Genomic DNA, 27,763 nt, shown 5'->3' on the forward strand with positions numbered 1-27,763 from the left:
TATACTTGTTTTGGCGTGCTTGCGCAGGATTTCTGTCTTCTGACAGACAAATTGTGTTAATCTAGCCATATTTTGAGAAATAAAATCCATTCATGCTGAAATGACATTTGGTCGAGCTGATGGATTTACTGCTTCAATAAAACAACAGTTCGGAGCTTTGTCTGATGTTTACAAAGAAGAAAGAGATTTATAGCTGATTAGGTCAGAAACTGGGACTGGCATCAAGCTTAAAAGCTGTACCAACAGAGATCGCTCCTAAATTATCCCGGCCTAACAGTGAAAACAGGCATACAAAGTCTCTTTAGAATGGCAAGCACTGTAAATATAACAGTCAAGTCAGCACGCCTTCCCTTTAACAGCCAAGTCTGAACAACATACAGGCAGGGAACTGAAAGAATCACACCGAGATCTGGGAACGATATGACCTCCATAAAGCATCACACCTACATGTACAGGCATCATTTCTTTTTTTTTTTTTTTTTTCCCCCAAACAACACTGACAGACAATCAACGAGCACAGGTCGGTGATTCACTCGCGCCATTCCGGAGCTGCAGCTTCTGAAGCTGTGGCTTAAATCCTTGACTCCTCTCTGATAAAGACCCCACTCTTCACGGGGTAATGTCTCAGAGGCCGGACGGCAGATGATGCACATTCATCAGCTCACCAACTGAAACCCTGGAGAGACGGTGCAGCCTCTAACCTTGTCACTGTCTGAGACGGGCTGGAAGAAGAAAGCCAAGGGCAGGAAGAGGTGGCACAAAGTAAGAGGGATAAGGTAAGCCTGGTAGAGGACAATTATTAAGTGTGCCTGGCAGACATTAGTTGCTGTATAAATCACCAGCAGTGGACTATAGGGAGAACTTGACCCTGGCCACAAAGTCTGGAGACGGAGACAGAGGAACAAAAGATGTCATTGGCAATGAAGAGATATATACGGCCATCTATGGGTTTGTCCCTGACATGGAGCCAGAAACCGGGGATAATATCCCACTATCTTCTACCTTCCATTAAAGATAAAGCTGCAGTAAAACACTAATGTTGTGATCCTAGTGTCTCCTTTACTGCTGCCTGCCGTCAACGCTTTCTCTGCAGGACGCCTGCATCTGTGGCAACTTACATCTGGGATGAAGCCGATCTCATTCAGATGGTTGCTGAGCTCTGGGTCATGGAAGGCAATCATTTGTGAGAAGACAGTCAGGTACTCTGAAACGCAGGCAGAGGAGGCTTAAGTGAGCTTAACCAAAGTATGTCAAACGTCAGTCGTGCATGCAGGGGATATCGCTGTTTACATGTAGTAAAGACATTCCTACAATAAAACATCTGTGTTTATGAGCGTCACATAGCGTTTGACAGTGGGAATGAGTGTTTGTCAGCGTTCAAAACACGGTCAATGAAACGAGGCCACAAAGACGCACGGAGGGGAAAACGTGGCGTGGCTCTCTTTGCATCCCAGGAATCCAACTTCTTTACTTGTTGAATTAAAAACCCATGCAGCGTAAAGCCGTGCAACTGCCGTTCCTCACAATGCAAGTCAACAAAGGAGCTCTGACCAGACAGATAAACATTAGCCGGCTCTCCGGGGGCATCCAGCAGTGGAAAGGAGCGATAATAGTCACATTCCCCGCAGAGTTCAAGAGGTGCACGGCGCAGCTGTTTATCAGTCACGTAGGAATTGCTTGTGACATTTCTCCGCAGGCATTTGCAGTTTCATTTGTTTCCCTATCTCTAAATGATGTGGCTCAGCTGCAAACTCCATTAAGAGAGACCGAAATTAGTTTTCGCAGCTTAGGAGCAACATGAAGCCAAAATTTAATCAACACTGAGCTGACGGCCGATGCTCCGTGCCAGCTGATCATAATTTTGTTTTTTTGAACTTAACCGAATGCTCTGACCATGTTTAATACTTATTACTTAACTTGCAGAGGCAGTTTACTGCATCAGCTCAGTGAGACTGGACGCCTTAAGTGAAAACTTGTTTTACAGAGAAGGGAAGCAGCGTGTGTAATTTATATTGCAAACTAGAGGAACAAAACATCCAGAGTTTTGAGTGCATGGCATTACATAAATGCCCTTATAAGTTACACGGCGAAGGCTTAGTAAAGTTTAACTCACCTTGGATGACATGAGAGTTGTCCTTCAGGAAGAAATTGTACAAGTACTTGGGGATGAAGGCAGACATGCAGGCGTACGCCAAAGCTGCGGAGGGTATGATAGAGAGATGAAAAGGAGCAGGGGACAAAGAGAAAGCGGTGATAAGAACACAGAGGAGAGACAGAAGTAAGCCGCTTAAGACTTTCAATTTTACACTCTTACCTTCATTGTTGAAATTCAAATACAGGAAAGGAGCACAAAGGGAATCCAAACCTGAAATGAGAATGAAATCAGCCAGGTTCATGCTGATGGCTGTACCTCAGGGCAAAAGGAGGAGTTGACAAAAACGTGGCAGGACCGCCACCTAGTGTCCGGGTGTGTGTAGTGCAGGGATGATAAGAGGAAAGACTGATGGGAGGAGACTGACAGGGGAGTGACTGACCCTGCCAGTAGACCAGGTCAGGGTGAGAGACCACCCAGGCTTTCAGCACGCGCCTGAACTTGATGTGTCCCTGAGGAGACGACAGCAGCTCGTCGTACTGGTGACAGCGCGGGATGTCCACCTCAATCTGAAAACACCCCAAAGACACCCGACTCAAATGACATGAATCCAACGCGATAATGAAAAAAAAAAAAAAAAAAAAAGCACCTTGGTGTATTTCTACCTGTCTGTCAGTTGGAATCGGAGTGTCCTTGTCTATGCTTTCATATTTAGCTTGAATGTCACCCTGTGTGAAGGACAAGCCAGGATAAGTATTTTCCCAAACTAAAAATGTTAAAACACAACTTTTGAAAGGACAGAATTCTAGTTTCTTTGGCACCTCAATACCCAGCAGTGCGGCCCAAGCCAGTCCTCGGACGAGGGGAGGGATATCCACTCTGGCCTCCTTCCAAACCAGGTTCTTCTTGTACGGATAGCCCTGAAGGCATCAAACACAAACAGCTTTAATTCAAAAGCAATAATAAATAACACTTATTTCAAATCTAAGAAATAATATTCCAGTTGGCAGCCACTTTTCCTAATTGGGAAATACAGCCGGGTGAGCAGCTTCCCCTGCGCTACTTAAAATGCTCCCGTGTGTGTGTGTGAGTCCGCACGGCGCCGAGACCTTGAGCAGCCTGTCAAAGAGGATGATGCGGATGAGCTGGTACTCGGTGTCTCTCTCCCGGATGATGAGTGGCAGCGTGACGGTGGCCGACAGCTCATTGCTGCTGTTGGACTGGGGCAAACTTGACTGCCTGGATGAGGGCGAAGTAAAGGCGATATGACATTACTCAAGTCAAAAACAAATTATGGGGTGATGTGGGAGAAAAAAAAATAAAAAAAAAAAAACAGTGACAGGGAAAGACAGGAGGACAGCAGGAGGGAGTTCAGGATGGAGAGAGCTTACTCGTCTTCCAGGAGGGGGTAATAGGCTTCTCCAGCGACGTCCTTCAGCCTCTGAAAAAAGAAACCATTTCTACTCAGACAAAATGACATCCAGATTGGTTCTAGTTTGACAATTGGAGGCTTGTTCTACCGCATTAATGTCTAAAAGTAGTTATTATCAATCTGCTCATTTCATATGCTGGCCATCACTGTGAATCAATAATTCAGAAATGGAAGATTTTATAAAACTCAAACACAAGATTAAAGGGAATTTCATGAATTACATTAATTTTTTTCTACATTTTATCAAATGTCTACAAATACAGATTTATTTTAATCTGTTTCAGACTTTTTGGTCCAACTAAGCTTTAAATTTGAGTGAGCGGTGTACGAACACGAGTGATGATCACTGGCATGGTTTGATTTTTAATGCATCTGTAAGACCAAAGGTTCTCAAACATTTTTTTAGAAGGGCCTGATATGATCATGTGAACGTCCCTGATGGCTCATATCCCTGAAACAAATTGCATGCTCATTTTATTTTCTAAGTATTTCAGACTAAATGATGTTGACCATATAAATTCTGAACCCGGGTCATGACTGTTTCTGGGCCCAAACCTTTTGGTTTATCCATATTTACACAGGATCATAAATGTTGTGTTAATTATCGTAATTTCTGTGAAGTCTTACATTTCTGAGCTGGCACAGAGACAAAGTGACTGTGGTGTCGTCGAGCAGGAAACTTCGATCTCTGCCTTGCCCAAACGATTCCCCGTCCTCCATGACAAAACTGCAAGCAGACACAAGTTGACCTTTTGGTAAAATACCTCCAGCACGTGTGTGTTTGTGGAAGTGTGTGTGTGTGTGTGTGTGTGTGTGTGTGTGTGTGTGTGTGTGTGTGTGTGTGTGTGTGAATGTACTTAGACAGCGTGCAGATGGGAGGTTTGGACTGGATGATTTCCTTGTTGGTGAGCTCTTTCTCCAGGTCTCCTCCCGCCAGACACCACAGGTGGTAAACCTCATCTATGGCTCTCTCTGACAGGTAGTCTTCATCTTCATCTGTCAGCAAACACACCAAATAGTAAACTACATCCCGTCAGGAGCAGCTTAAAGCCACCCATCCTTCCTTGAGTTTTAATAGAACATTTGATCCTGGCACTTTAAATGACAGTTAATTCACATTAACTTAACAAAGCAAGGTGGTTTGACATGTAGTCTGTACGTTTATGAGACAGGCTGCGTTTGTGTCTGCGTTTTCCTCTGTGTGGAAAAAGGAGGAGACCTTTGCAAAGGTCACTGATGTCGTCTGGCAGCTCCAGATGTGCACAGCGCAGCGAGGAGGAGAAGAGGCTGACGGGCTTCTGGAACGGAGTATACTGACAGGAGATGCCGCTGAACACAGGGTCTCCCAGCAGTTCAGCAGGGGTCGGTCTGAGAGATGGACAAATGCCAGAGAAAATACAACAGAACTGAAATATTCACAAGCAGAGTATTTATGTGGTAAATTTTCACAAAACTCTTCTTTATATTAAGACACAAAACACAGAGAGCACTGTGTAAACTGGCTTACATCTGCTTATTGTTATACTTTATTGCTTTGTTTTAGTATTCTTCAAGTCGATCATCTAATCTGCATGACCAACGTTTTTTAGATGTCATGCAGCAGGATATGATGTCTGACAGAGACTGTATTTACCTTTTAGAGGGAAGAAAGGTCAGGCATTTCCTTAATAACTCCTGGACATTCTCAGGCAGCTCCTGTAAAAATTATGGAAATATTTTCACCCAGTTCAATACAGAAATATCACACGGAACTGACTTAGCTACCGACAAAACTTTATATTTCATAACCCTGACCTACATAATAACATTAAATATGTATTTCTACTCATTTCTTAAATTGGGAGGCAGAACTGATCCCATGAGAAGGAGTCAATATCAAATCATTTAATACCAGACATGATGATTAATTGGCTTAAAAGTCGTAAGGAAGCCTTGTGACTGATTTTTATATTTCAATATAAAGAAAGCAGCACAACTAAGATTTTTGAGCCATGCATTAAAATGATAATTCTCATATTGTTTTGTGCTTGACCTTTAAGTCATCAGTGGATTAAATCAGTTTTATCTTGTTTTTGTCATCAGAATATTTAATTACGGTATGTAAATTGTCATTTCTTTCCATCTACGACTCTTACAACATTTTCCCTTTGAATGTTTTTTTTTTCCCACTCGTGTCTTGTATTTTCTGCTTTTTAATCACTGCATCAACCATACTGCGAAGCCCTTGCAGAAACTTGCATGAACAGCGCGATATAAAGACCGTCTGACAGTCCTCAAATACCAGAATTTTCAAGGCATGTTTGCTTAACAGAAAGCAAATGTTTATTCTTTTCAACAAACTGTGAAATGAGAAATATTCCATTTAGAATATTAAGTATCCTGCAATAGTCATTTTACCTTAATGGTATCCAGGCAACCGTGTTCCTCTGCGAGGACGGTGACAATGTCATCCATACAACCTGAAAATGACAGACAATGTCACTGCATGAGGCTGAGAGCTTCAAGTGATGCTTCTCAGCTCTTTATATAATTACCTCCCTTCACTCACCCAGTGTTAAGATGAATTTTAGTCTCTCACTTATTTCAATATTGTGAAGGAGTCGTCTGCCCTGAAATGAATTCATTGATATTTAAGGTGAAAAGAATTCCTGCAAATATGAATTCAGTGAAAACCCAAACCGTGATACATTCTGCTGAAGGTTAACGCAAGATGCTTACTGCACACAATTCAAAGAGCAAAACCCCAAGAGACCAGACGTCAGCCTTGGGTCCTGAGGGCGGAGGAGCTTCATCATGGGAAGGATCAGTCGGGTGAAAAGAGCCCTGAGCGATCACCTCTGGAGCAAGGTATGATGGGTAACTGAGATCAAAACGACAAAACAGAGCAACATTTTACTTTGCCAGCATCTAACAACACCACATGCCATCAAAGCTCTTCAATTATTTGTGGGAATTTGTTGAATTTTTATTCTACATCTTGAAAGAGAAACGAATACATTTTATTTCCCGAGCCGCATGATTACTTTATGTGAAGCGATGATCGTGTTCACGGTGCTGTCATTAAGTGATGTCTGAGCAGCTGCTCCTTAGAACAATCTGCATAGTTATGTGGCAGCTTCATTTATAACATTATCCAGCCAGATGTTTTCCTGAAATTCATGGGCATGTGCCATCGGTCCCTCCTTTCAATCTGCAAAAGGATATTACACAGGAATACTCAAGAGGCCGCAAAGGCCTTTGGATTAGGATAAAAGTTCAGCAATTTGTTACAGTTCCTCAGCCAGAAAATTTGTTTGATGCTCTAAAACCTGGTTTCTGTAATAAAAAAAAAAAGAAAGAAAGCTTTTTTTTTTCTTCTTTGTTTTTTTAGGGGTTTAAGGACAAACAGACAGAAGTGAACAATTGACCCATTAAAGACAGCTAAATATGATGGATGAGGTGACAAAGACATACCCAATGGGAAAATCCACATCTGCTCCATGGTCAGTCATGTGATAGAAACCAAACTTCGCCAGCTTAACATTCCCCTAAAAACACAATAAAAATGTAATTCCATAACATTTATATATCTATTTATCTCACTTTTACATTAACTGCAATTTAAGCCTCAACCATTTGGTGAGTTTCAGAACATTACCTTGCAGTCCATGAGCACGTTGTGTGCGTTGAGAGCTCTGTGCACCAAACCATGTTTGTTCATGAACTCCAGACCTTCAAGAACCTCATAGGCCACTTGCAGCACCTTTTCTGGGCTAGAAAAAAAATCAAAACCACAAACAAATTAATGGGTGATGTGATGCAGTGAATGTGCCCGACTGGAAACATGTGAAAAGATTTTTTTGTGGTATTTCCAAAACTATTAGAAGCGTCCATCGCTACACAGATGATGGCAAGGTTAATCGTAGCTCTACATTGTGTCCAGCTTGTCAGTCATATACAGCATCCTTATCAAAACTACATCAGTGCAAAGTTACTTATGAAATATAGTAAGGAAGGAATTGTGGGAGTTTTCTTTTTACCTGACTGTTTTCCCTTGTTTCTGGAAATCGCTCAAGCTGCTCTCGTAGTGTTCAGTGACGACAATCAGCCGTTCTAGAGAGCAAGAATAATATGGGGCAGAATGCATTTTAATTCAATTCAATTCAGCTTTATTTATGAAGTGCCAATTTCAACATAGTCGTTTCTAGACACTTTAACAGAAAAAACTCAACAGATCCACATGAGCAAGCATAAGCGACTGTGGAAAGGAAAAACTCCCTTTTAACAGGAAGAAACCTTTACAGAACCAGGCTCAGAGGTGGCGGCTTTCTGCTACTCCGGTTGGGGTGACAACAGCAGATCATATAATCTGCATGTCTTATGTATATTTTACACTGGTTTCCTTTCCAAATGCAACATGAGCAGTTGGGTGTTGCAGGCTTTGTGAGGTACCCACAGGAGTGACGCATCAGAAGTGGGATTTAAGTTAGTGAACTTCTGGTTACAAACTTGGTCCATAGATACTTGGTTACCAGTATGTAAGATGGTATGGTGCATTTATATAAATATAGGAAAATCATGATTTTTTTGACAAAAAATATTTTTTTTATTTGGATTAGTGTTTTGGACAATGTTGTGAAGGAATTGAATATGAAAAATATTAGTCATCCTTACTGCAGGACTTCTGCTTAGAAAGTCAACAATAGGGCGGCTGTGGATCAGTGGGGGGAGCATTCGTCTGACAATCGGGAAGTTGTTAGTTCGATTCCCATCTCCCCCTGTCTGCATGTCGAAGTGTCCTTGGGCAAGACACTGAACCCTGAGTTGCCGCCGGTGGGTGGACTGAGCGCCTTGCACAGCAGCCACCACCACCGGTGTGTGAATGGGTCATATGTGATAATGCAGTGTAAAGCGCTTTGGTCTCTAAAGCTATATAAGTGTAGTCCGTTTACCAATCAAAAAAAGACAATAATAATCAACAAAAGTAGGTCTTTTAGGAGGTTGAAGGCTTTGATGCTTTTGTATAGAGCTAAAATAAATTAGTCAAAAACTTCTTGAGATAACTCATAGCCAAACTACGCCTAAGTTAAATCTAATATATGCAATGCCAATCACCTACACAAGAAGGGAAGCTATATTTCCAAATTAAACCTGTTGAACTACATTAAAACACAGGAAATGGTCTGTCCATCTTCTACACCCTGTCCTCATCAAGGTCATGGGTCACTAGAGATAATCCCACCCAAGACAGACTACCACTCTATCACAGGGCAAACAGAGCTACACCTCACAGCACCAGAAAACATGGAATAACCTGATGAATAAAATCAAATTCAATGGAATGGCATCAAATAACTCTCATACCGTGTTTCCCTCTGGATATGTCCACATACTGGCAGAGCCGTGGGTGAGTGATGGTCTTCAGGATCTGGAAGCGTCCCAGGATTTTGATGGAGTTGGGGGTCAGAGGAAGCCCATTGCTGCCACAGACATCATGCGGGAGAGCCGAGGCAAAGAAGGTGAAGGCCCCCAGCTGGGCGTCTTTCAGGGGCCTCATGGTGACACTGGCTTGAAAAATGAGAATTAATGGTGTAGCATATGAAAATAACAATAATACTAATGGAACAATATTTGGGAACGAATGCCATTAGATAACTAAATCTCAAAATTATAAAATATATAAAAAGGATTTCATGATTGAAACTGCCCCACTGTTATCTACATAGACAAAAACAAAATAAATGCAAAACCCACAAACATTATGCAGAGAGCATTAGCGTCCTAAAATTAGTAAACAAGGCACGCTGGAGAAAGCGTGCATAATGCAGAGCGCAACACCTTAACAAATACGTTTCCTCTGGATTAAATGTAAAGCGACATACTCACACCAACAGAATGAATCTGAGTTTTGCTTAAAATCTTATTCCAATGAACCCGCTTCCTCTTCGATGTGATGGAAACAGCTGAGTGAACGTGATCTACACGTAATATTTGTGCGACGGCACATTGTACAGAGGCACATTTTATGAGCAATACGATGATTGTGTTTAATTAAATCATGAAACAAGAAACAATCATTTAACAAAGTTATTATTGGGTGGATTTATTTTTGCTTTTTATTACGAATCAGTTTCACTTTTAATAATTTCATACAGGCATTTGCCGTTACCTGCTCAGACGAAGGTTTGGTATTAGATTCATAAACCACATGACTAGAGTAAATGCAATCAGAGTGCGACTCGCTTCTCTCTATCCAGATAGTGCACAGATCTAGTCGATGGGGCCTGAGTGGGCCTGTTTGTAGGTAGCCTGTCAGCTGCCTGTATCGTTCTACAAGCTACTTGCAGCTGTCGAGCCATTAGGCTCCTTGAAACGTGCTGGTCAGAGTCCATGTAAGTCTCAAAAGGCTCCGATTTTATATTATAATGTCTGAAATAAGTGTCGCTTGTTTTGAATCGTAAGCTGAGAAACTACGCGTTACCAGCCGGTGTGGCATAAAGCGTTTAGCTATTTAAAGTGAAAGTTATTTACTGACCAAATAATCTGATGAGGGACTGATTTGACTGACGCAATGTTAACCAACGTGTAGTACATGTTAATAAATAATGTAATATATACGAAGATAATGTTGAAAAGGCTGAAGGAAGAAAAAAAATAATCACGATCAAAAAACCATGATCATTTTCACTTATAACAATACACTTTATTGTGTTTTGCATAAAACAGAAGACCTTTAAAACTGACACATTGTTGCCAACTCCTCACTTAGTAACGTTCTGTCATCTTGTAATTTGTATCAAGGCTTATTTGCACATCTAGCTCAAATTAGATGATGACGTCATTCAAAACGATACATTGTTGCAAACTCCTCAGTCAGGAAAGTTCTAAATGACAATTTCATACAGAAAGAAGGAGCCATATTGGTGCAAAGTGAGCCACGTGAGTACAGCTATAGAGTCCTGACTCCTGATCATTCAAAGGCAGCTTTTAAATGGAAGTACAGATATCTATTGTCATACATCTATTGTGTTTTATTATTCTTTTGCAAATGTAGAAATGCTATCTACAGTTACAAATCAAATTTGATTGGTGCCTTGTCTCATATTATCACACAGCAACATTTGAATAATTTAGATTGATTTGAACTGATTGAAAGTCCATTATTTGTCCCACAGGGGGAAAATGCAGTGTTCCAGCAGCACAGAGAAAAGAAATTCATTCATCATAATTCTGGGCCTGAGAGGCCCCATAGTCCCTCTTGCCTAGGGCCCCCAGGGGGTCTAGAAACACTCCTGCTTCTGGTAGCTTATATAGAACATTCTTCAAAATGAACTCTTGTACTGCTTTCTTCAAAAACAGAAGAGCACCAGGCATAATGATGATTATTGCTTAATTATTTGTAATCATGGTTTGAAACCACTGTGACCAAGAGTACTTATTTTCTGATGTGCAGTCATTAAACCTACTAATATCACAGGAAAACCTGCTCTGAGTTTTACTGGTGAGAGACTGAAGTCCACAGACTTTCACATTGTTACTTCTCAATTAAAGAATTTAAACTGTGAAATAATACAGCAAACAAACATCCGAAATGAAAATCACAGCTCTATCACTGTACTTTTAATCACATTTGCTAAAAAAGTTGTTTTTACATTTCAACTCACCTTTTTTGCAGCCTAATAATTTGAGTTCATGTGGCTGAACATTGCTGCACTTTTATTCTAATGTAGAATATGAGACATATGAATGCATTCAGTGTTGAGGGTGTCTCTTAATATTCTTCCAAATTAAAGTGTGTAGGGCCTTCTGATGCCTTCAGGTGGTGCTGGCACACTGCATTTTCACAATGATCTTGTTGGCAGACAGGTAAGAAAATCTCCTGCTGCACGACGCTTCTGTGCAAAGTGACCATGAAAAAGGGAACAGTTGTATCCTGACATATCTGCTCTCACCAGAGGAAGTCGGTGCTTAAAAGTGACAGATTTGCTTCTTTGATTAACGCCCTCTCTGTATGCTGCGTGCTGCTGAGCAGCATTATCTCTGACATATCAACGTAAGACTAAAGGCTCAGTGTCACTTTAATCAGATAATCATGTAATTTTCTGCTGTGAATTCACTGCAGAATTTGAAAGTTCCTTGCGGTGTAGGCGGGTACATTAGGCGAGCTAAATGCTGGTGAAAGGCCACATCAATTTTCCGCATTTTACCGTGGTCATAGTAAATTCAGCGCTGCATCATTCTGACGCTGCGGCCCATTCCTCGGTCTCAGGGTCTGTTTCCAGAGGTTATCCAAATGAGATCAGCCTTTTTGTGGCTCTTGTTATTACTCCATCACTGGTCCTGTTTAAATCGATTCAGTTTCTCAAAAAACAATGCTTTGATCCTTGATTTTATCAACTCCAGCTCTTTTGTGTTTCTAATTTCCTCATCCCCCAACAGTTTGTTTTCATCTTGGCCCAGCTGTTGTTTTCCAGCGCCTCCCTGGAGTATGTGGAAGAAGTTTTCTTCTTCATGCTCCAGCCTTGTAAAAATCCTTCTTTTCCTTTCTCTTGGATGAGTGATTTTCCCAGTGCAGCATTGGAGAGTGTTCCCAGTGACTCAGTGATGTGCAGCTAACAGTGAAATAGGAAGTTTACATTTAGACTGTGAATAATTCACCCAAGACTTAAGTTTGAACTGATGTGAACTTTAACTCAGCAGACTTGTTTTCAGAATTGCATTTTTAAATTAGTTGAAAATCAATCCCAAGGGGTTTTTTCGGTTGTTGTATTTCTGAAATTTATTTCTGAAGCGTCCTATCATCTAGGTGACCTTGTGGCCAGAGGTCAAACTGTGTCACTCTGGGCGATCAGCTAAACCGAAGCAGTCATGAAATTCATCAGTTCATCATTCACCTCTTCTTAAACTCCACATTTTGAAAACATGCAAATGCGATCGCTCCGTAAAACGTATTGTCCTCAGACATTCACCGCATTTTTATGTGTGATTTATAGTGTTCCAATAATGAAGACATCCCGGCACTGCTGCAGCATCAAATTACACTGAACGGAAGAACCAGCGCCGTGTAGAGGCGCTGTGAAGCTGCAGCCTATACGACAGGTTCTAAATTACAACCTTCAGTTTTTGTTGAGACTCTCTGAGACGAGTCGACTTCTGTCTGCGGTCATTTCGAAGGCTGTAGTTTGCGGTGGAGTTGCACTGGAATGCAAAACTTGCAACTCAGATGCATCTCTGTACATTTTCAGCGTAGTCGGAGCATCTGTGTTTATGCGTTATAGAAGGCACTTTTATCTAAAAAACATGTAAAGCCACGGCGCGTGTAAAACCCCAAACAAAGGCTGCGGGCGCCATTTGTGTCATAATGTTCTCGTGATTGGGTTTTGTCAGCATTATTATTTAACATAGTTGGATTTACGTTTCTTTTTTTCGTTTGTTTTTTGTCCCTCCCCAGGTTTTTAGCCCGCTCATTGTTGAAGATGTCGAGTCACAATCCCCTGTTGAGGCTGGAGCAGCGAGCGGCTGAGGCTGACCAGATCATCGAATACCTCAAACAGCAAGTCCAGCTCCTGAAGGAGAAAGCCAGTAAGCCATGCAAAAACAATTTACTCTGCAGACAATGAGTCAGCTGATGTATGTTACCAATACACTGCGATTACTCCATTTGTGTAGATGTACTAGATTTTTATGCACAATATCAATTGCTGAGATGGTATTGAATGTTAAGAAACAAAGCATACTATGCAGTTTTTTTGTAATGTAACTTTTGGATTTTTGTTTGTCTTCTTTCTTGTGGGGGAATGATCGTGTCATGGTGATATAGATTTATTGTCTAATAATAGTAACAAAGCTTGATATTTCTGTGTTCTGGATTCAGCTGATTGTTTAATATTTCTCTTTTTTTTGTTTTTGAATTTAGAAAAAAAAATCAGTGATTTGACAATCGGAATAAACTGTAGATCAAACTGATACTGAGCACATAGTGATTGATAAAATCCAGAAAGAGGGTCTTTTTTTTCAGCAAAATACACTTGTGTATCATAGGGAGACGGTCCATGTGCTAAAAATCAATTTATCACAGTGTCTTGGATGCCTGTCGTCTGCCCACAACAGAGCCGTCCTTCACAGGCAGCACGAGCCAGAATAACAAAAAAATCCAAATGTATTGAACATGTGGACCGCTTGCATTGATGTAACAGTTAGACGGGATATATAAAAAGAAACTGTTCTTGAAATATTTAGCAGAAATTGAAATTTAATTCTGCTCTGACTCGTTGCAGTTGTGCAGGCCAGCGTCAGGGAGGAGAAGAAACTGATGGTGGAGAATGTGAAGCTGAAGAACGACATCGAGGAACTGAAAAAACAGCTGCTGGAGAAGGAAAAAAGAAGAGGAGGTGGGTTGAATTCTGATCAGGTGTTCGTCTTAAAGAAGTCCTTGATGTTGCGATCATTCACGTGGAGCTGTAGAGGCGGCTGTGTGTCTGACTGGGGGTCATTCGATGTCAGTCGGTGCTCATAAGAGCCTTTGTTGCTTTGCTCTATCGACGATAACATCTTGTGCGTTCTCGCCCGAGCCCATTATAAGCAGCTTTCTTTTGTCTTTGCTGCAAGCGACCGACGAGTTCCCGCTCAGTGATGGAGACAACGTGTGCGTCGGCCATTGTGTCTCTGACAAACGCTGACATTCAATGGCAAACAACTCAGATCGCTTAATGTTTTCCAGAGAGAAGCAGCAGGAATGTCAGTGGGTTGGAAGAAATAAGTCATTCAACCTTCCTCAAAAGTTCTGTATATGTTATAAGATGATGAAAGATTGTCGTCCCCTCGGGGCGGCGTTTTCACACACGCCGAGTGTAATTCTGCTGCTTATTTTTGAGGTTTCATCTCAATGGTTTAAAGATGCCTTAATATGGTTTATTCAAAACATGAATGAATGGAAATCCCTCTGAAGGGAAGTTGGATTTTGCTTATTTGTAACTGAGACTAAAGAAGCAAATACTGGATGGGACTATACCTCCGCTTCAGAACGGTTTTTCTCAGTCTGAAGCTGAGTGGTTTCATTTGTCTTGCGTTGCGTGTAACACCTCCATACAGAAGCTGGGTTTGCTGTCAACTTGAAAAACCCCGAGTGGATATTTAATGGCAATGTCAAGAGTTTAAGAGCAATTGCCTGTAATTTCAACGTAAACCGGAACACTCCTGATGTCAGGTCCTAACGTAGAATTAAGGTAATTAGAAGCATTATGGAGACGGCGGCGTGCCTGCAGACCGATGTTTTGTCAGACACAGACACTGGATTTTGCAGGAACTCAAGCATCAGGCGCCTGAAATGAGGGGTTATTTTTCTCTGCGGAGTTATTGTAGAACATTGTTTTCTCCTTCATGTTTCTATTTCCTTGTTTCCTTCAACGTGGACACTGTGTCATTTTCCCATCCAAACTGTTTGAATCAGGAGGACGGTGCTCCCACTAGGTGTGTAAATAAAGCTCCTCCTGTATCGTTTCATCACATCGCGTTGAAGCAATGAGGGAAACTGGAGCAATAAAGTGGGCTTTGTGTATTTGGAATGTAAATTTCTTCCATCTTGTGGCGGTGCCGGTTCGCTCCTGTGTGTCCATCATTGCACAAGAACCCTTAAACTGATTCTGTGAGCTCTGAATGTGTTTGTCCTGTAGTGATGGACGTCCCCATGCCGTCGGGGGAGGCCAGTGTTCAGTGCAGTTCGAAGGCCGCTGCTCCTAAAGCTCCGGCACCTTCGGCCTCCCCGGCCGCGCCTGTCCAGACGGCCGCTCCCAAAGATGGGGCTCAAAATAAGAAGCCTGAGAAAAAAGGTAAGAAGGTTTTGCACCAATCTAACAAACCAACAATCCAAATGAAGCTAAAGAAAAAGCCTTTTCTGATATTTTATGTGTTAAGTATCCATTTTCATTGTGTTAGTAAAACCAAAGTGAATCAATAAAAGTAATTACACGCCCATTTTCTGTGCTGGCTCTATCAGAGTTTAGGGATCGCTGGGGTCTGGAACCAATTAGAAGTGTTTTAAGGCACAAAGCAAGGTGCTTCCTGGACTGATCACCAGTCCATCGCAGGAGCAACACAGTCTTCAGGTCAAAGCACCAGTTAACCTGAAATACCTGGCACCAGGGGAACATGGGGACACTCAGCTGTAAAAATTACATATATTACATAATGATATAACTAAGAGATCGACTCCAAGACTGCAGCCTTTGTGGTTTTTTATTTCTTTATTTTTGTATAGAATGAGACAGTACATAAGCTTCAGTCATCACATGAGGTTTCTCTCTATTCTTCCCACTTGGTCGTAATCTGTGTTAGGTTGAATGTTATGTATTGATTAACAGTGCATCCATCAATATAGTTTTCACTTAACGAGAAGTTCAGCTGAACACAAGCGATAGAGAGTGAGCTCTGGATTTGTTTACGGGCCTGCTGGTTGTCTGGCTAATCTCATCCAGACCTGCCGGTGTCAGAGATCCTGAAAAATGTTGGATTCTTTGTTACTCGCAGCTTTAATCTAGCTGTGCTCTCCCCTCATCCAGACACTCATAACTTGCTAGTTGACAGAACCATCTGCAGCTTCAGCCGACTGCTGGTAATGCGATGTAGCTGTATTGTCATCACCGCGGCGCAGGGATTGATATCAAATGCCGGAGTTGGAACTCGGAATCCTGCTGCAGTGTGGGCTCCAAAGAAAGATTGAAGGTTGTGTGATCATTAGATGAGTGCATGCCACTGGAAATGCGGTGTTCAGGCGAAGCAGACAGGTGGAAGGTACTTGATCTCCTGAGAGGAAGCATCTGCTATTCCGCTATGTCACAGTATCACGTTGCAGCTCATCTTCAGCCAGAGCAGGTCTTGGTTTTGTCGTTCAGCCGCGGTATGTATTCTGGGAACTGCAGAAAGAGGCGAAAAAGCGATTGTCCCTTTTCTTCAATCTTTATTTAGTTATGGATCACATGGAAGGCATGCCACCCCGAGGTCTGTCATTGGTGGGTTTTGTTTTCATTTTATGAGAGGAAATTAAATCAAATTCCAAGATAGATGCCCAGTATTGTTTCAGCCACGATTTGTTGCTTTGAAAAGACACCAGTCGGTTGGAATATCCTCTGCGCTTTCAAACAAACATTTCCTATAATGTCACGCACATTTATTTCAACGGCAGGAGAACTGTCACAGATGCCGCAATTCAGGAAAGCCTCCCCTTCGACGCATGATGAACGGCTACTGTCTGACATTTCAATGCTGAAAACACGCGCCAGGGATGCAAACTGTCAGAGCTTTTATTTCACCTTGATTAAATGAAATGCAACAAGCTTGAGATATAAAAGCAACACGTGTTTGTGTTAACAAGCCAGCACGAATCATCTCTTCAGCAGGCGAGAAAGGAGAGAAGAAGCAGGCGGCTCCCAGCCAAGAGGACGCCAAGGTGGACGTGTCCCGCCTCGACCTGCGGATCGGACAGATCCTCTCTGCCGAGAAGCACCCGGACGCCGACAGCCTGTACGTGGAGCAGATCAACGTGGGGGAGGCTTCTCCCAGGACGGTGGTCAGCGGGCTGGTCAAGCACATACCGCTGGACAAGGTACAGCACGGCTCTTTACCTGGCAGGTGATGCTGTGTGGGATGAGGAGGCAGAGCGAGGCAAGAAACATTGTCTGATCACAAAAATATCCTCCACTCCTGTTCATCTCAGCACAGTGTTGCTGTAATGTGTCCTACTGCTGGTTGTCTGATCTGGCCTCGGGCTCGGCACTGAGGTGGCGTTCACAGTGGCGCTGCGGTTCACTGGTCCTGACCAAAGTCGGAGGGGAAGGAAAAAAAAAAAAAAAGAACTTGAGTCACTCTAGTGAGGATTGCTCTGCGGTCACGCTGACATTTTTAACATCAAACCAAAAGATGTAAACAAAGCACATGCTAAACAGCTGTTGTGACTTATATTGTACAACATCGTTTCCACAGCTATGCAGAGTTCCAGGATAAATGCTTGTCGCATTACTGCGGTGGTGTTTTCGTCCACTACAAACCTCAGCTACACTTTTTAAAATGAGCCTGGGCAGTCTGGCTTATTTTAATTCAGGGACCCCGAACAGTCCAGACCAGTAAACTGATCACATCATGATATTAAACTCCAGAGTTTAGCTTTTTGTGAACATCCTAAAAATATTTGCATTTTCATGCACTTTTTCAGATTTTTATGAGATTCTGAACAACTTGAAGTTTCTTCAGAGAAAAAAAATTACAGCTCCATTACATTATTTGCATTATATTGCATTATGTTGTACTTAGACACTGTATGCCATTCTCATGGAATCATTTGACTACTGAATTTGGTGTTTATACAACAAACACCAAATTCTTCTTAAAAGAAAAACAATGAAAAGGTTATAACACAAAAGTAAACATATTAGGCCAAAGTTAACAGACTGTGTTAAACAGCATGACTTAACTGCTCCCTGGCTGCAGTCACTGCTGCTGTTTGTATGTTTATACCAGCCCATTACTCAGAGGCAATAAATCCATCCCAACTCCGCTTACAGCTTTTGTTGACTCCTGCAGTAACATAATATACACAGGAGTCGCACAAATAAAAGCTCACTTATCAGATTAGTTTTATTTCTTTGCTTCCCAGCGGATAAACAGCAGCGGACTTCTAGTTGTGTCAGTCTCAGGCAGGCCGATCGTAAAATAGCTGTTAGCACATGTGTCGACAGTATAAATGAAATACTGTTCTCGGTGAGCAGTCCGTCTCGTCGATACAGTTAGAAAGTATTTGTATTTTCTCCCCCGTCTGCCAGAACGGCCCACAGATGAAAAATAAATAGTAACACTAAAACCCTGACAAAGCAACGTGAATGAGTGTAGATTTATGTGGCCGTTTCTGAAAAGATGTCTTTCAAAGAAAGGTATGATTCTTTTGAAGGATTGGGCATATATCATCTCATGCAATACTGATATCCCCCCGTCTTATTAGCTTTTGCAAAAATATTGGCTCTGGTCTGAAAGGAGGGTAAACCACAGAGGTTTATGAAACCAGGAGAACAACCCATAAACCCTGAGACACTGTATTTCTGAGTTATTGATCATTCTTTCTACTGGAATCTGCTGGGTGGAATTCTCAGAAAAACGAAGTAATATTAGAAACTTGACTATAAACGTTGCTCTCTGTCATTTATGGTTGTCTGGTCCACAAAAATGCATCCGCCCTCCTGCTCCTCCGTGCAGATGCAGAACCGAATGGTGGTGCTCCTCTGTAACCTGAAGCCCGCCAAGATGAGAGGCGTCGTCTCCCAGGCCATGGTCATGTGTGCCAGCTCCCCAGACAAAGTCGAGATCCTTGATCCTCCGAGCGGAGCCGCGCCAGGAGACCGAGTCACTTTCCAGGGCTTCCCAGGTAACGTTCCCTTCTTCACTCGAGTTCAACCGTTTTGATCGCTGGGATTAGGAATGCATTTGTTAACCTTTTCAACTTTTTGCCTGTCTCGACTGAGAGACCGTCAAGAGATTTAATTCCCAGAAAATTTCTCACAAAAAGTCCCCTGTCTTTAGGAAATGAAGGGTTTCATTGAGCCTTTTTGACGACCAGAAACAACATGGCAGCCCGAGCATTCCTCCCTCCAGACACCGATCAGCCGGTGCTCTCAGACCCCACCGAAAGATTTCACTAGAGAGCTGCTCAGTTCTGTTTGGCAGCGGCTAAATCAAGTGTGACTGCTGATTTGACAGGCTAATCAGCACTCGGCGTTAGGAATGTAACACAACTTTGTTTTATTGTGAGGTTTCTCACTGATCCCCCCCCCCCCCCCCCCCCCCCCCCCCCCCCCCCACACACACACACACATTTCACAGATATAAATGAATCCTTTAACAAAAGGGAACATGTGAACATCGTTCAAGCGAGCCGTACAAGCTTGAAGTTTGTTTCAAAGTGTTTGAAAACACAACCTCTCAAGGAACTTTCTGCTCTGGTTGAAAAAGTAAACTGAATACAAGCAAGCGATTGATCTCGTTATTTACATATCCTTCTGAAGAGCAACACCGTAAAAAGTGACGAGGAGCATATGATGAAGGTGGTTCTGTGGTCAAAGCACCCTGAGCCCAGCTGCCTCAGCTGAGCCTTTCATCCTCCGGTGTTCCGGCCACTCCGAAAACTGCTTCAATCATCAGCGATCCCTTTGGCCGGAACTTTTTTATGGATACTGCATTAAAAAGAGTCATAACCATCCTCCGAAAACCTGAGAGCTTCATGAAACAAACTGAAGCCTGGAGGATAGAGGAATGATGACATTGGCCGATTTTTGTTTTCAGTCTTTTCCTTCCCACAATGTGTTCAAAATTTAGACTGTTTAATCGAGCAGTGTAAGAGTAAGGAGTCAGTGTTCGTCCTCTTTCTAGTTTTGCTCCATTTTCCCACCAGAGACCGTTAATATACTGTAAATTCGATCGCAGCCCATCCTGCATAGTTGCAATTGCTCACACCCCATCCTCACCTCAGCCAACGGGACTTGAACTTTAGACTCGTGCACACATTGCTCATCAAAAGTGATTGTTGCCACTCCGGCGTCGTAAACCAGCACAAGTTGCCGCCTTGGGAAATGAAACACGTCCGTGTCCTTATTCCTCGAGATGGTTGTGCAAAAGTGGAAAAAGTCAAGAGCGGGCAGGAGCCAGCCGGTGCCAGCTATGGATTTTCACTTAAGCCAAACAACATCAAAAACAAAGCCATTATGAAAGAGGAACCTGACCTAATTGTTTTCCCTGGATGCAGAGTTCAATTCTCAGAAGTTCAGTTTTGATGTTTCCAATTAGGCAGAGAACAAACAGCCATGTTTAAAAGCTGACGCTCCATCAGGAAGCGAGAGGAAGTGTCTGCCCCTTTACAATTCACATGGGAGAAATATGCTTATGAGCAGTCCAATTGATATAATTGGCAGACATTTGCTTCACATGTTGTATTTGGTTTCGCTTTCTTATCCGATCGGAGTCTCTGTTTGAAATCTTTTATATCACTAGTAATGTGAGCAAAACTCGTCCCTCGATCTCGAAGATGTTAAAGTGAAAGTAGTAGATGATGAAGAGACGGCTGGAGGAGCGGGATGCAGCGCCTGATGCACTAAGCTGACTTTCTCACCCCAGGTGAACCCGACAAAGAGCTGAATCCCAAGAAGAAGGTGTGGGAGCAGGTCCAGCCCGACCTGCGCACGGACGGCCAGTGTGTCGCAACCTACAAAGGAGCTGCCTTTGAAGTCGCCGGCAAGGGAGTGTGCAAAGCCCAGACCATGAGCAACAGTGGAATCAAATAAAATCACAGCGCAGCTTTAAATAGTTCGGTGTTTACCTGGAAATTACGTCCAGCGGCCGCGGTCGGGGCGAGAAACGACATGAATGGAAGAGAGTGCTTTGAAGATGTTCAATAAAATGATTTGAGACTGATCTGTTCTTTTTTCACGTCTTTTCTGAGAAGCGGTCATTGGGCTGTTGCCTTTAAATTAAACATAATCTCAGTAAAATGAATTCGCCTCTGTTTGTTCTACATCTCTCATACCTCCTGAAGCCTGATAGCTTGATTAGACTTTAATTTCGGCATTAAAACCGAGGGCCGTAATGAACCCACACTTAAACTGCTTTTGGGCATTCTAATGAGCACGAGAGAAAATTGGTATGTGGCATTTCAAAGGCTCAAAAAAAAAAAAAAAGAACCCATCAGGTTCTGAAGTGCTTTACAGAGGCCATTTAGATCGAGCTGAGCCGTGGCGCTCCAATCTGCCGTCATTATCTGAGTCATGGCACAGCGCTGCCAGTGCCATGTGCTTTGCTTTATTGTCCCCTTGAAAGAAAAAGTCCACCTTCCTCCGGAAGTATCAGCCCTCGCAAAAGAAAGGAAGCGCTGCGCAGCAGAACCTCTAAAGTTACATTAACAGTAATTAAGAACATCCACACTACAAAAACATCTGCCGCCTGCAGATTCAGACCATTGCTCACTGCTTGCAGTCTGAGTACCGTTCCTGAGAAGCCCAGGAAATTGGCGCTCTTATTCCAGCGCATAGTTTTCCTTGATCTGCTTTGCTGTCATTCTAATAGGAAGTGATGTAGAGCGGAAAAATCATCTATTATAAAGTATCAAAAATTGGGAACGCTTATATTTAAACTGGCTGTATTTGTATTGCCATGGTGTCAGATGATGAAGAGACAGCAATATACATGTTTCCGCGGCTGCTCTCGGTTTTACTGACCTGTTTGTTTGTCGCCTCAGTTACAACAAACAGGTCCTCTTAACAGTTGAGGATAAAGATACTCATTTTACTTTTCATCTGGTGTTTCGTGTAGCTCTTGAAAAGTGCATTTAATTGAAAAAATAATGTTCTGTAATGAATTCATGGTTGCCTATAATTCAATAATACAATGAAAACCTTCAATAAACCCAAATGTCGTTCATATTAAAAGGCGGCTGCTCTTTCATTGCCACCCAGACTGCAGTGTCAGGCTCCAGCTGCCTCTCAAGAGCTTCAGGAGCCGAGGATTTATTCATTTATTTATTTCATTTAAGATTGAGAGCATGTTTTTCTTGCAGCCATCACATTAGCATTTAGAAGTGCCCCGTGCCCATCAGGCCTTTATAAATGACTCTGTCAGATTCAATGAGCCCGTGAAGCTCTCGTTAAATAACTGTTTAGAGGTCCTCAGTGAGAAGAACCTCTCATTTAAGACAACGTTACTCCGAAATCGGTGCTAAGACGTATTCTCAGATAGACCGTAGTGCTCTTTATGGGTTCTCCGCAACCACAAAGAGTGTCGCAATCACAAAGAAAGCTCGACCCGTGATGTTTTCAGTCAGACGTTTGCACATTTCGACAGAATTTTCAGCTGGAAGCGGAGTCCTCTGTGTTACAAAAAAAAAAAAATATAAAGAAATCTGATAAGAATCTCTTCATCAGTTTATCACAAAGCTTTCACAAGCATGCTGAAATATGTGATCGTGATATTGATCTGTGTGTGTGTGTGTGTGTGTGTGTGTGTGTGTGTGTGTGTGTGTGTGTGTGTCCTTGGCAGCACTTATGTTATGCTACTTCAAACAGTCCATTCAGTCGAGTGTTGTCGATTTCTAGGGGAAAAATGTAACGTGGACTTCTCTTCCATGACCGCTTTTCTCTGTTCAGACAGTTTCAAACTACATCTCAAGTTCACACACATTCTTACCGAGCCTGGAGTTCAGCGTCCTGCTCAAAGTGTAACGGCGAGGATCAAACCGCTCCCCTGCTCCACCGCCTGAACCAGAACTGAGGCCCGCTGGGGTCATGTCATGTCAGGTCTTAAGAACCAGATTTCAGAACATGTATTGCATTATGTTGCCAGAGTGTTTTATCAAGCCGTCAGTCAAAACACACCTTTGTCCTCGCACACACTGCTGCAGTAATTCAGTACAATGAAGACATCTTTCAGCTCTCTTAACTAAAATTTGAAACAAAAGAGCAAAGAGGGGCTTGCTGTTTTATGATTTTCGTCTCTTTTTTTTTTCTGTCTTTCAAGTGATGTCCTCAACTTGACCTGAGCAGAGAGAAAAACTAATTTCTTCTGGCAGGCCTTGATGTAGGGAGGACACACACATGCAACACCTTCAGACATAACTGAATGTGGAGAAAAGAGGGGAAAACTTTTGGAAAATCCCAAACTACTCTTTGATGTGACGGAGCCTAAATCACATTCAAAAACAGGATTTGGTGTATTGGTAACTATGACTAACAGGCAAGTCTGATACTATTTTTCTCCAACCTTTGGGCTGTGAGCTCCACCAAACCAGGGAGCCACCAGCCAGGACGTCATGAAACAGCACTACCACGAGGAATACATTTCTCATTTCTGAGGCCAAGCACTTTTTTTTTTCTGCAAGACTTTAAACTACATCAGGTCTTCATGCAGGAATGCAGAAATGTCTGGGTGGAAAGTCACGACCCGGACTCCGCAGTATGATCTGCATCCTTATACGGCCTGTTCTGATCGGGTGTGAATCAATACGCCGCGTTTTCCCTGATTATTTCAAGAGCATTTGGACGTGTGGACATTCCTGTCAAACTGATAAATACGTTAGTTTTCTTCTTCTTTACAACATTTTCCCTCAAACTAATTTCCAGTTATTTATGCAGCAGTAAGCCTAAACTGTTTGATCAGCGGTGTCTTGTATGAATCTGGAAAGATGTTCAATCTTAAGTTCAATCACTTGAACCATAGTTTATCTGAGCTTTCCCACAGTTATTTAGAGAGAAACAAAGACATGTATCTTACAGACATGTTTAGTTAGTTTCATTGTTTTTTTTACAAGTCAATGCAATTAAAAACTGAAAAGTTTCTGCTGCATTACGTTCGATGTTCATGTCCATCCTAGTTAGGTTGTCTTGTAAAAAGTGCAGAATTATTGTAATGCTGCTGTGACGCATTAGCTGAGCTGTCATCGCTGTGCGTCTCAGACTGATGCACTTGGAGGAAAGTTCACTTAAATCTGAACGAGTTCTCTAATCATGTGTCGTAAAACTAAAAACAGCAGTCCACAACTGAATGCAATGTAATGTGGAACTACTGAGTCATGTCCTATTCTTTTGAGGAAACTTGAAGTTTTTCAAGACTTCTCATTCTTCTGATAGCTTCATCAACCTTTCTGTAGCGCCGTCTTTTAGAGGTCAGTCTGTATTTCTACAAGCTTCATGGCTTGGATCCCATAAATTTATAAAATGTACGGGATAATCTCTGTTCTTAATAGTTTCAAGTTTTAATGAAGTGTTATACTTGATTATTTTGATTTAAACAATTTAATTTAATCATTTTAACACCACGGTTCACATGAACAAACTAACCGGAAACAATGTTGAAGGTGATTATTACATAATGGCAGAATAAATGTGATCCATGCCGGAAACAATCTACAAATTCAGAAACATGTTTGGGTGGAAAATAGGGTTGGGATTGCTGTGGAGAGGACAAACCTCGGCGGACATGTTTTGGCTGCAGTTGAAAGAGCAGTTCTTTCATGCTCCTCGGTGTGTGGTTTTACGCTTCACTAGTGATCACAATGAACTAAATTATCCAAGCATCCCTTTCAACTGGAGGAAATCTATTATCCATATGATGAGCGCCGCAGGACCTTATAAACTGCCCGTTAAATACAGTCATCCTGTATACCTTTCCTTTTTTTTTTTTAACTACATGGGTATTAATTTAGAATCTGAAGAGCTGGAATAGTTTTAGGAAAAGTAAACTTCTGTAAGTTGTATTCACTACTGCCTTAATTGTTGTGACTTCTTTGTTAGTGGACTTTAATTTATCAGGCAGCAATAGGAAGAATTCAAGGAACGCAGACGCATTGTGTGGAAGCGATTCTGAAGGAAACAGCTCAGTTTTGGTTTCAGCTGACAGCTCCGACTTTGAGACAGAAATTTAAAGCAACTAATCAATGAAAAAAAGTGTGGCATCTATTCATAAAAATAATGTCAAAAATAAAGTCAAATGTGAGAAACTTGCTGTTTTCCAAAAATGCATCATGTACACTATGAAATGAATAAATGATTACAGATACAAACTCGCAATTTAAACATTTATTTGGAAAAGATTTCAACTAGGAAAAATGTTCTCACGGTGAGATTCATCCATTGGAGATTTTTATTATGTGATTTTCTTCGGTCCATCAATGTTCACTTAGAGTTTTCAGAGAGAGCACGCAAACGCTTATGTTTAACTGATATGATGCACTTCAGATGAGCAAGGAATGCGAATGCCGGTCAGTGATTAAAACTTTGATATTACATTTTATCATCATATTTCATAAATCAAAGTTTCCGTCCAAATAAACATGCTGGGCTCATTTCTGCACAAACCCTCCACTCAAAGAAGCAGCCTTGCCTCAGAAGTCTGAGCAGCTCAAACACTTTCTCTCTCCCAGTTGAACTGAACATGGAAACACGAGGTGTCACTTAAAGGTCAAATACGGCACTGAAAAAGCAAATGCTCGGACATTATCTCCTTGAAGGAATCACTTCATGCAACTTTTCATCACTCTAATGTTCACTACCTGGAGCGCTTCATCTACAGTCTGTTCTTCAGTTCTAGCAAAATTTATGATTTAAAGCCAATAAATTAAAATATAGTCAACAATGATTAAGTCCAAACAGAATTTTAATTCACAAACCGATTTAGCACAGCTGTTACACCATAATGAAACATCCAGGGTGCTATTTGAATGCATTCATGCTTCAAGCCTTGTTATTGGCAGAGAAAATGATGAGCGTACGCTCAGGCTGCACTTTTGACCTGCATCACTTTCCGTGTTCTTGGATGCTGCAAGTTGTTACACCATGAAGAAAACTGTTTGGTGTCTGGCATTGCAACCATAAACACAAAATCAAGATTGAGGCAGTTCTCTGAGATCCACAGTAAATCTTCAAATGTGCATTTATAAAGGGTGGCAGGCATGCAGAGGTTGATCTTGGCTTTGGGACACCAAGCAGGATGTTGCTGTACATGCATGATGGCGCCACACAACAAAAAACAATTAAAAAATCATGAACAGTTTTTAATCATCGTTTTAAATTCTAACACCCCAGCAGATATTGTTTAAAGTGTGTGTGCACTGTGTAGTGGATGTTGCATAGGTTCAATTAACACAACCTGAACCAGCGCTGAAAAACTCCAAAACAAAAGGAATTTTTTTAAGCCAAATTCAACCAAGCAGTCTTTGTCACATTGAGCAGCAGTAAGAGCAGATGCAGGAGGATTTATTGTGCTCCTGAGACACCTTGAGAGTTGCTGTGCTGACCACAGGAGGGCAGAACCCCACCACAAAATTCCCATCTGCCCTGCACAAAGAATAGGCTTTGTGTGCTTCATTGAAGAGTTAAATGTGCCTGATTGAGCTGACCTTTAGTGTACTAAACTGCTTTTCTTTCCAATGTCGACACTTAATCCGATCTGAAGAGGCCGAAAAAAAAAAGTTGAGTTCACCCAGAGTCATTCTTTGCTGCAGTAATGTGTTTGAGGATGTAAAGGAGGCGGAGGAAGTATTAAATGACTATAATTACCTCTTCCAGGCTTATCTGATCCATTTGTGATACTGATCCATATTGGGCTGCTATATCTAGCCATCAATTTCTGATCAATGAGTGAAGTGATGAAAGACTATATTTGAAACAGAAAATTTGAGTTAGAAAAGATCCATCAGAGGAGAATAAATACGGATGTGGTTAGCCTTCCTAATTACTGCACCTCATGCCAAAGAATGGAGAAAAAAAAAGAGAGAATAGACTGCTGACACACGTGTTTTCAGTTGCAACCTTCCTCCTCGTACCTTCGCTGGTCTTCGGGCGCTCTGGCTAAGAAACTCATAACTCATTACGTTTTGTCAGGGCTGCGTTCGTCGGCACAGATCATTGATCCTCCCGGTAACTGCAGGTTAAAGATCAGACACCTCACTCAAACGTGACCCCGGACCAGCGTCTGTGGCAGCGCTCTTAAAAACCCCGCCCGGGGTTTGATGAGCTCATTCGTCTTTCAGCAGTCAACAGGCCCACAGAGACACTTCCACATGCCAGAGGAGATAAGACGACTGACGGAGAGTCTCCAGCGAGACTCTGGTGGAGCTTCACCTTCTCAGACAGCTCCAGCTTGTCTTCATTTTCCTCCACACTTCATGAGTCAGTCTGAGTGTGTCTTCAGACCTCTCGGAGGACGGGGAGGAGGGAAGTTCCCCGGGGGAAACTTTTGAGGTGAGGACCGTAATTACAATCAAACAAGGACACCACTGTCCCCCGCATCGACAAGTGAAACCCAAGATAAAAAGAAGGGGAGATGTGAATGGGAGCCTTGGAGTTGAGACCCCTACCTGTTTAGGTTCATGGCTTCTTGCCTGTTAATAGCTGATTTGTACGCCACCAGTCTGGGTGACGGGTTTTAACTCTGACGGTGGAAGACAGTCAGAAGTGGGGGGGAGAGGGTAATTTTACCCCGAGCAAATTGGTGAACATAATTATTTCATTTACTGAATGAAAGTTGGACAAGGAGGTCTTGTTTCACTGTGGGGTTTTTTTTCTTCGTATAATGTATTATTATTATTCAAAGAATGAGATCAGTTTTCTTCTCTAAGCTCTGTCGAGTATATTGTTCAAGGACAAAGTCCAACTCAAAGATGGCATTTACTTTCAGTCAATTACCATTTGCGGACAAGTGAAATAGCGATATTAGCGAAAAGCAGCATGTAATCCGAT

At 42.1% G+C, this 27,763-nt stretch overlaps 2 protein-coding genes across 3 annotated transcripts in view; one reads left to right on the forward strand and one right to left on the reverse strand.

Annotated features, from left to right (window-relative positions):
- tbck (TBC1 domain containing kinase) overlaps positions 1-9,467 on the reverse strand; it is a 40,948-nt gene extending 31,481 nt beyond the window's left edge. Inside the window, exons 1-20 of the mRNA XM_030094810.1 lie at positions 9,390-9,467; positions 8,868-9,067; positions 7,544-7,616; positions 7,162-7,276; positions 6,978-7,051; positions 6,243-6,384; positions 6,073-6,133; positions 5,922-5,983; positions 5,158-5,219; positions 4,744-4,892; positions 4,382-4,520; positions 4,152-4,251; positions 3,484-3,533; positions 3,202-3,331; positions 2,914-3,012; positions 2,758-2,820; positions 2,535-2,661; positions 2,315-2,365; positions 2,114-2,197; positions 1,119-1,204 (exon numbers count right to left, since the gene is read on the reverse strand). Of these exons, the coding sequence (XP_029950670.1) occupies positions 1,119-1,204; positions 2,114-2,197; positions 2,315-2,365; positions 2,535-2,661; positions 2,758-2,820; positions 2,914-3,012; positions 3,202-3,331; positions 3,484-3,533; positions 4,152-4,251; positions 4,382-4,520; positions 4,744-4,892; positions 5,158-5,219; positions 5,922-5,983; positions 6,073-6,133; positions 6,243-6,384; positions 6,978-7,051; positions 7,162-7,276; positions 7,544-7,616; positions 8,868-9,060 (1,860 nt within the window). The 5' untranslated portion in view covers positions 9,061-9,067; positions 9,390-9,467. The remainder of the gene's footprint in view (positions 1-1,118; positions 1,205-2,113; positions 2,198-2,314; positions 2,366-2,534; positions 2,662-2,757; positions 2,821-2,913; positions 3,013-3,201; positions 3,332-3,483; positions 3,534-4,151; positions 4,252-4,381; positions 4,521-4,743; positions 4,893-5,157; positions 5,220-5,921; positions 5,984-6,072; positions 6,134-6,242; positions 6,385-6,977; positions 7,052-7,161; positions 7,277-7,543; positions 7,617-8,867; positions 9,068-9,389) is intronic.
- Positions 9,468-9,801: 334 nt separating this feature from the next.
- Positions 9,802-21,022, forward strand: aimp1a (aminoacyl tRNA synthetase complex interacting multifunctional protein 1a). Of its 2 annotated transcripts, none has more exons than XM_030094007.1 (7): positions 9,802-9,895; positions 12,955-13,085; positions 13,781-13,894; positions 15,176-15,331; positions 16,898-17,103; positions 18,744-18,912; positions 20,655-21,022. In XM_030094007.1, coding segments are annotated over exons 1-7 (945 nt in total). In that variant the 5' UTR covers positions 9,802-9,893; the 3' UTR covers positions 20,822-21,022. The 2 variants fall into 2 exon arrangements, with proteins under 2 accessions (XP_029949867.1, XP_029949866.1); XM_030094006.1 differs by having other exon boundaries at positions 16,895-17,103; positions 20,655-21,017.
- The last annotated feature ends 6,741 nt before the right edge of the window (positions 21,023-27,763 follow it).

This window comes from Salarias fasciatus, chromosome 6 (genome assembly GCF_902148845.1).
Source record: "Salarias fasciatus chromosome 6, fSalaFa1.1, whole genome shotgun sequence".
In the NCBI taxonomy this organism is placed as follows: domain Eukaryota; kingdom Metazoa; phylum Chordata; class Actinopteri; order Blenniiformes; family Blenniidae; genus Salarias; species Salarias fasciatus.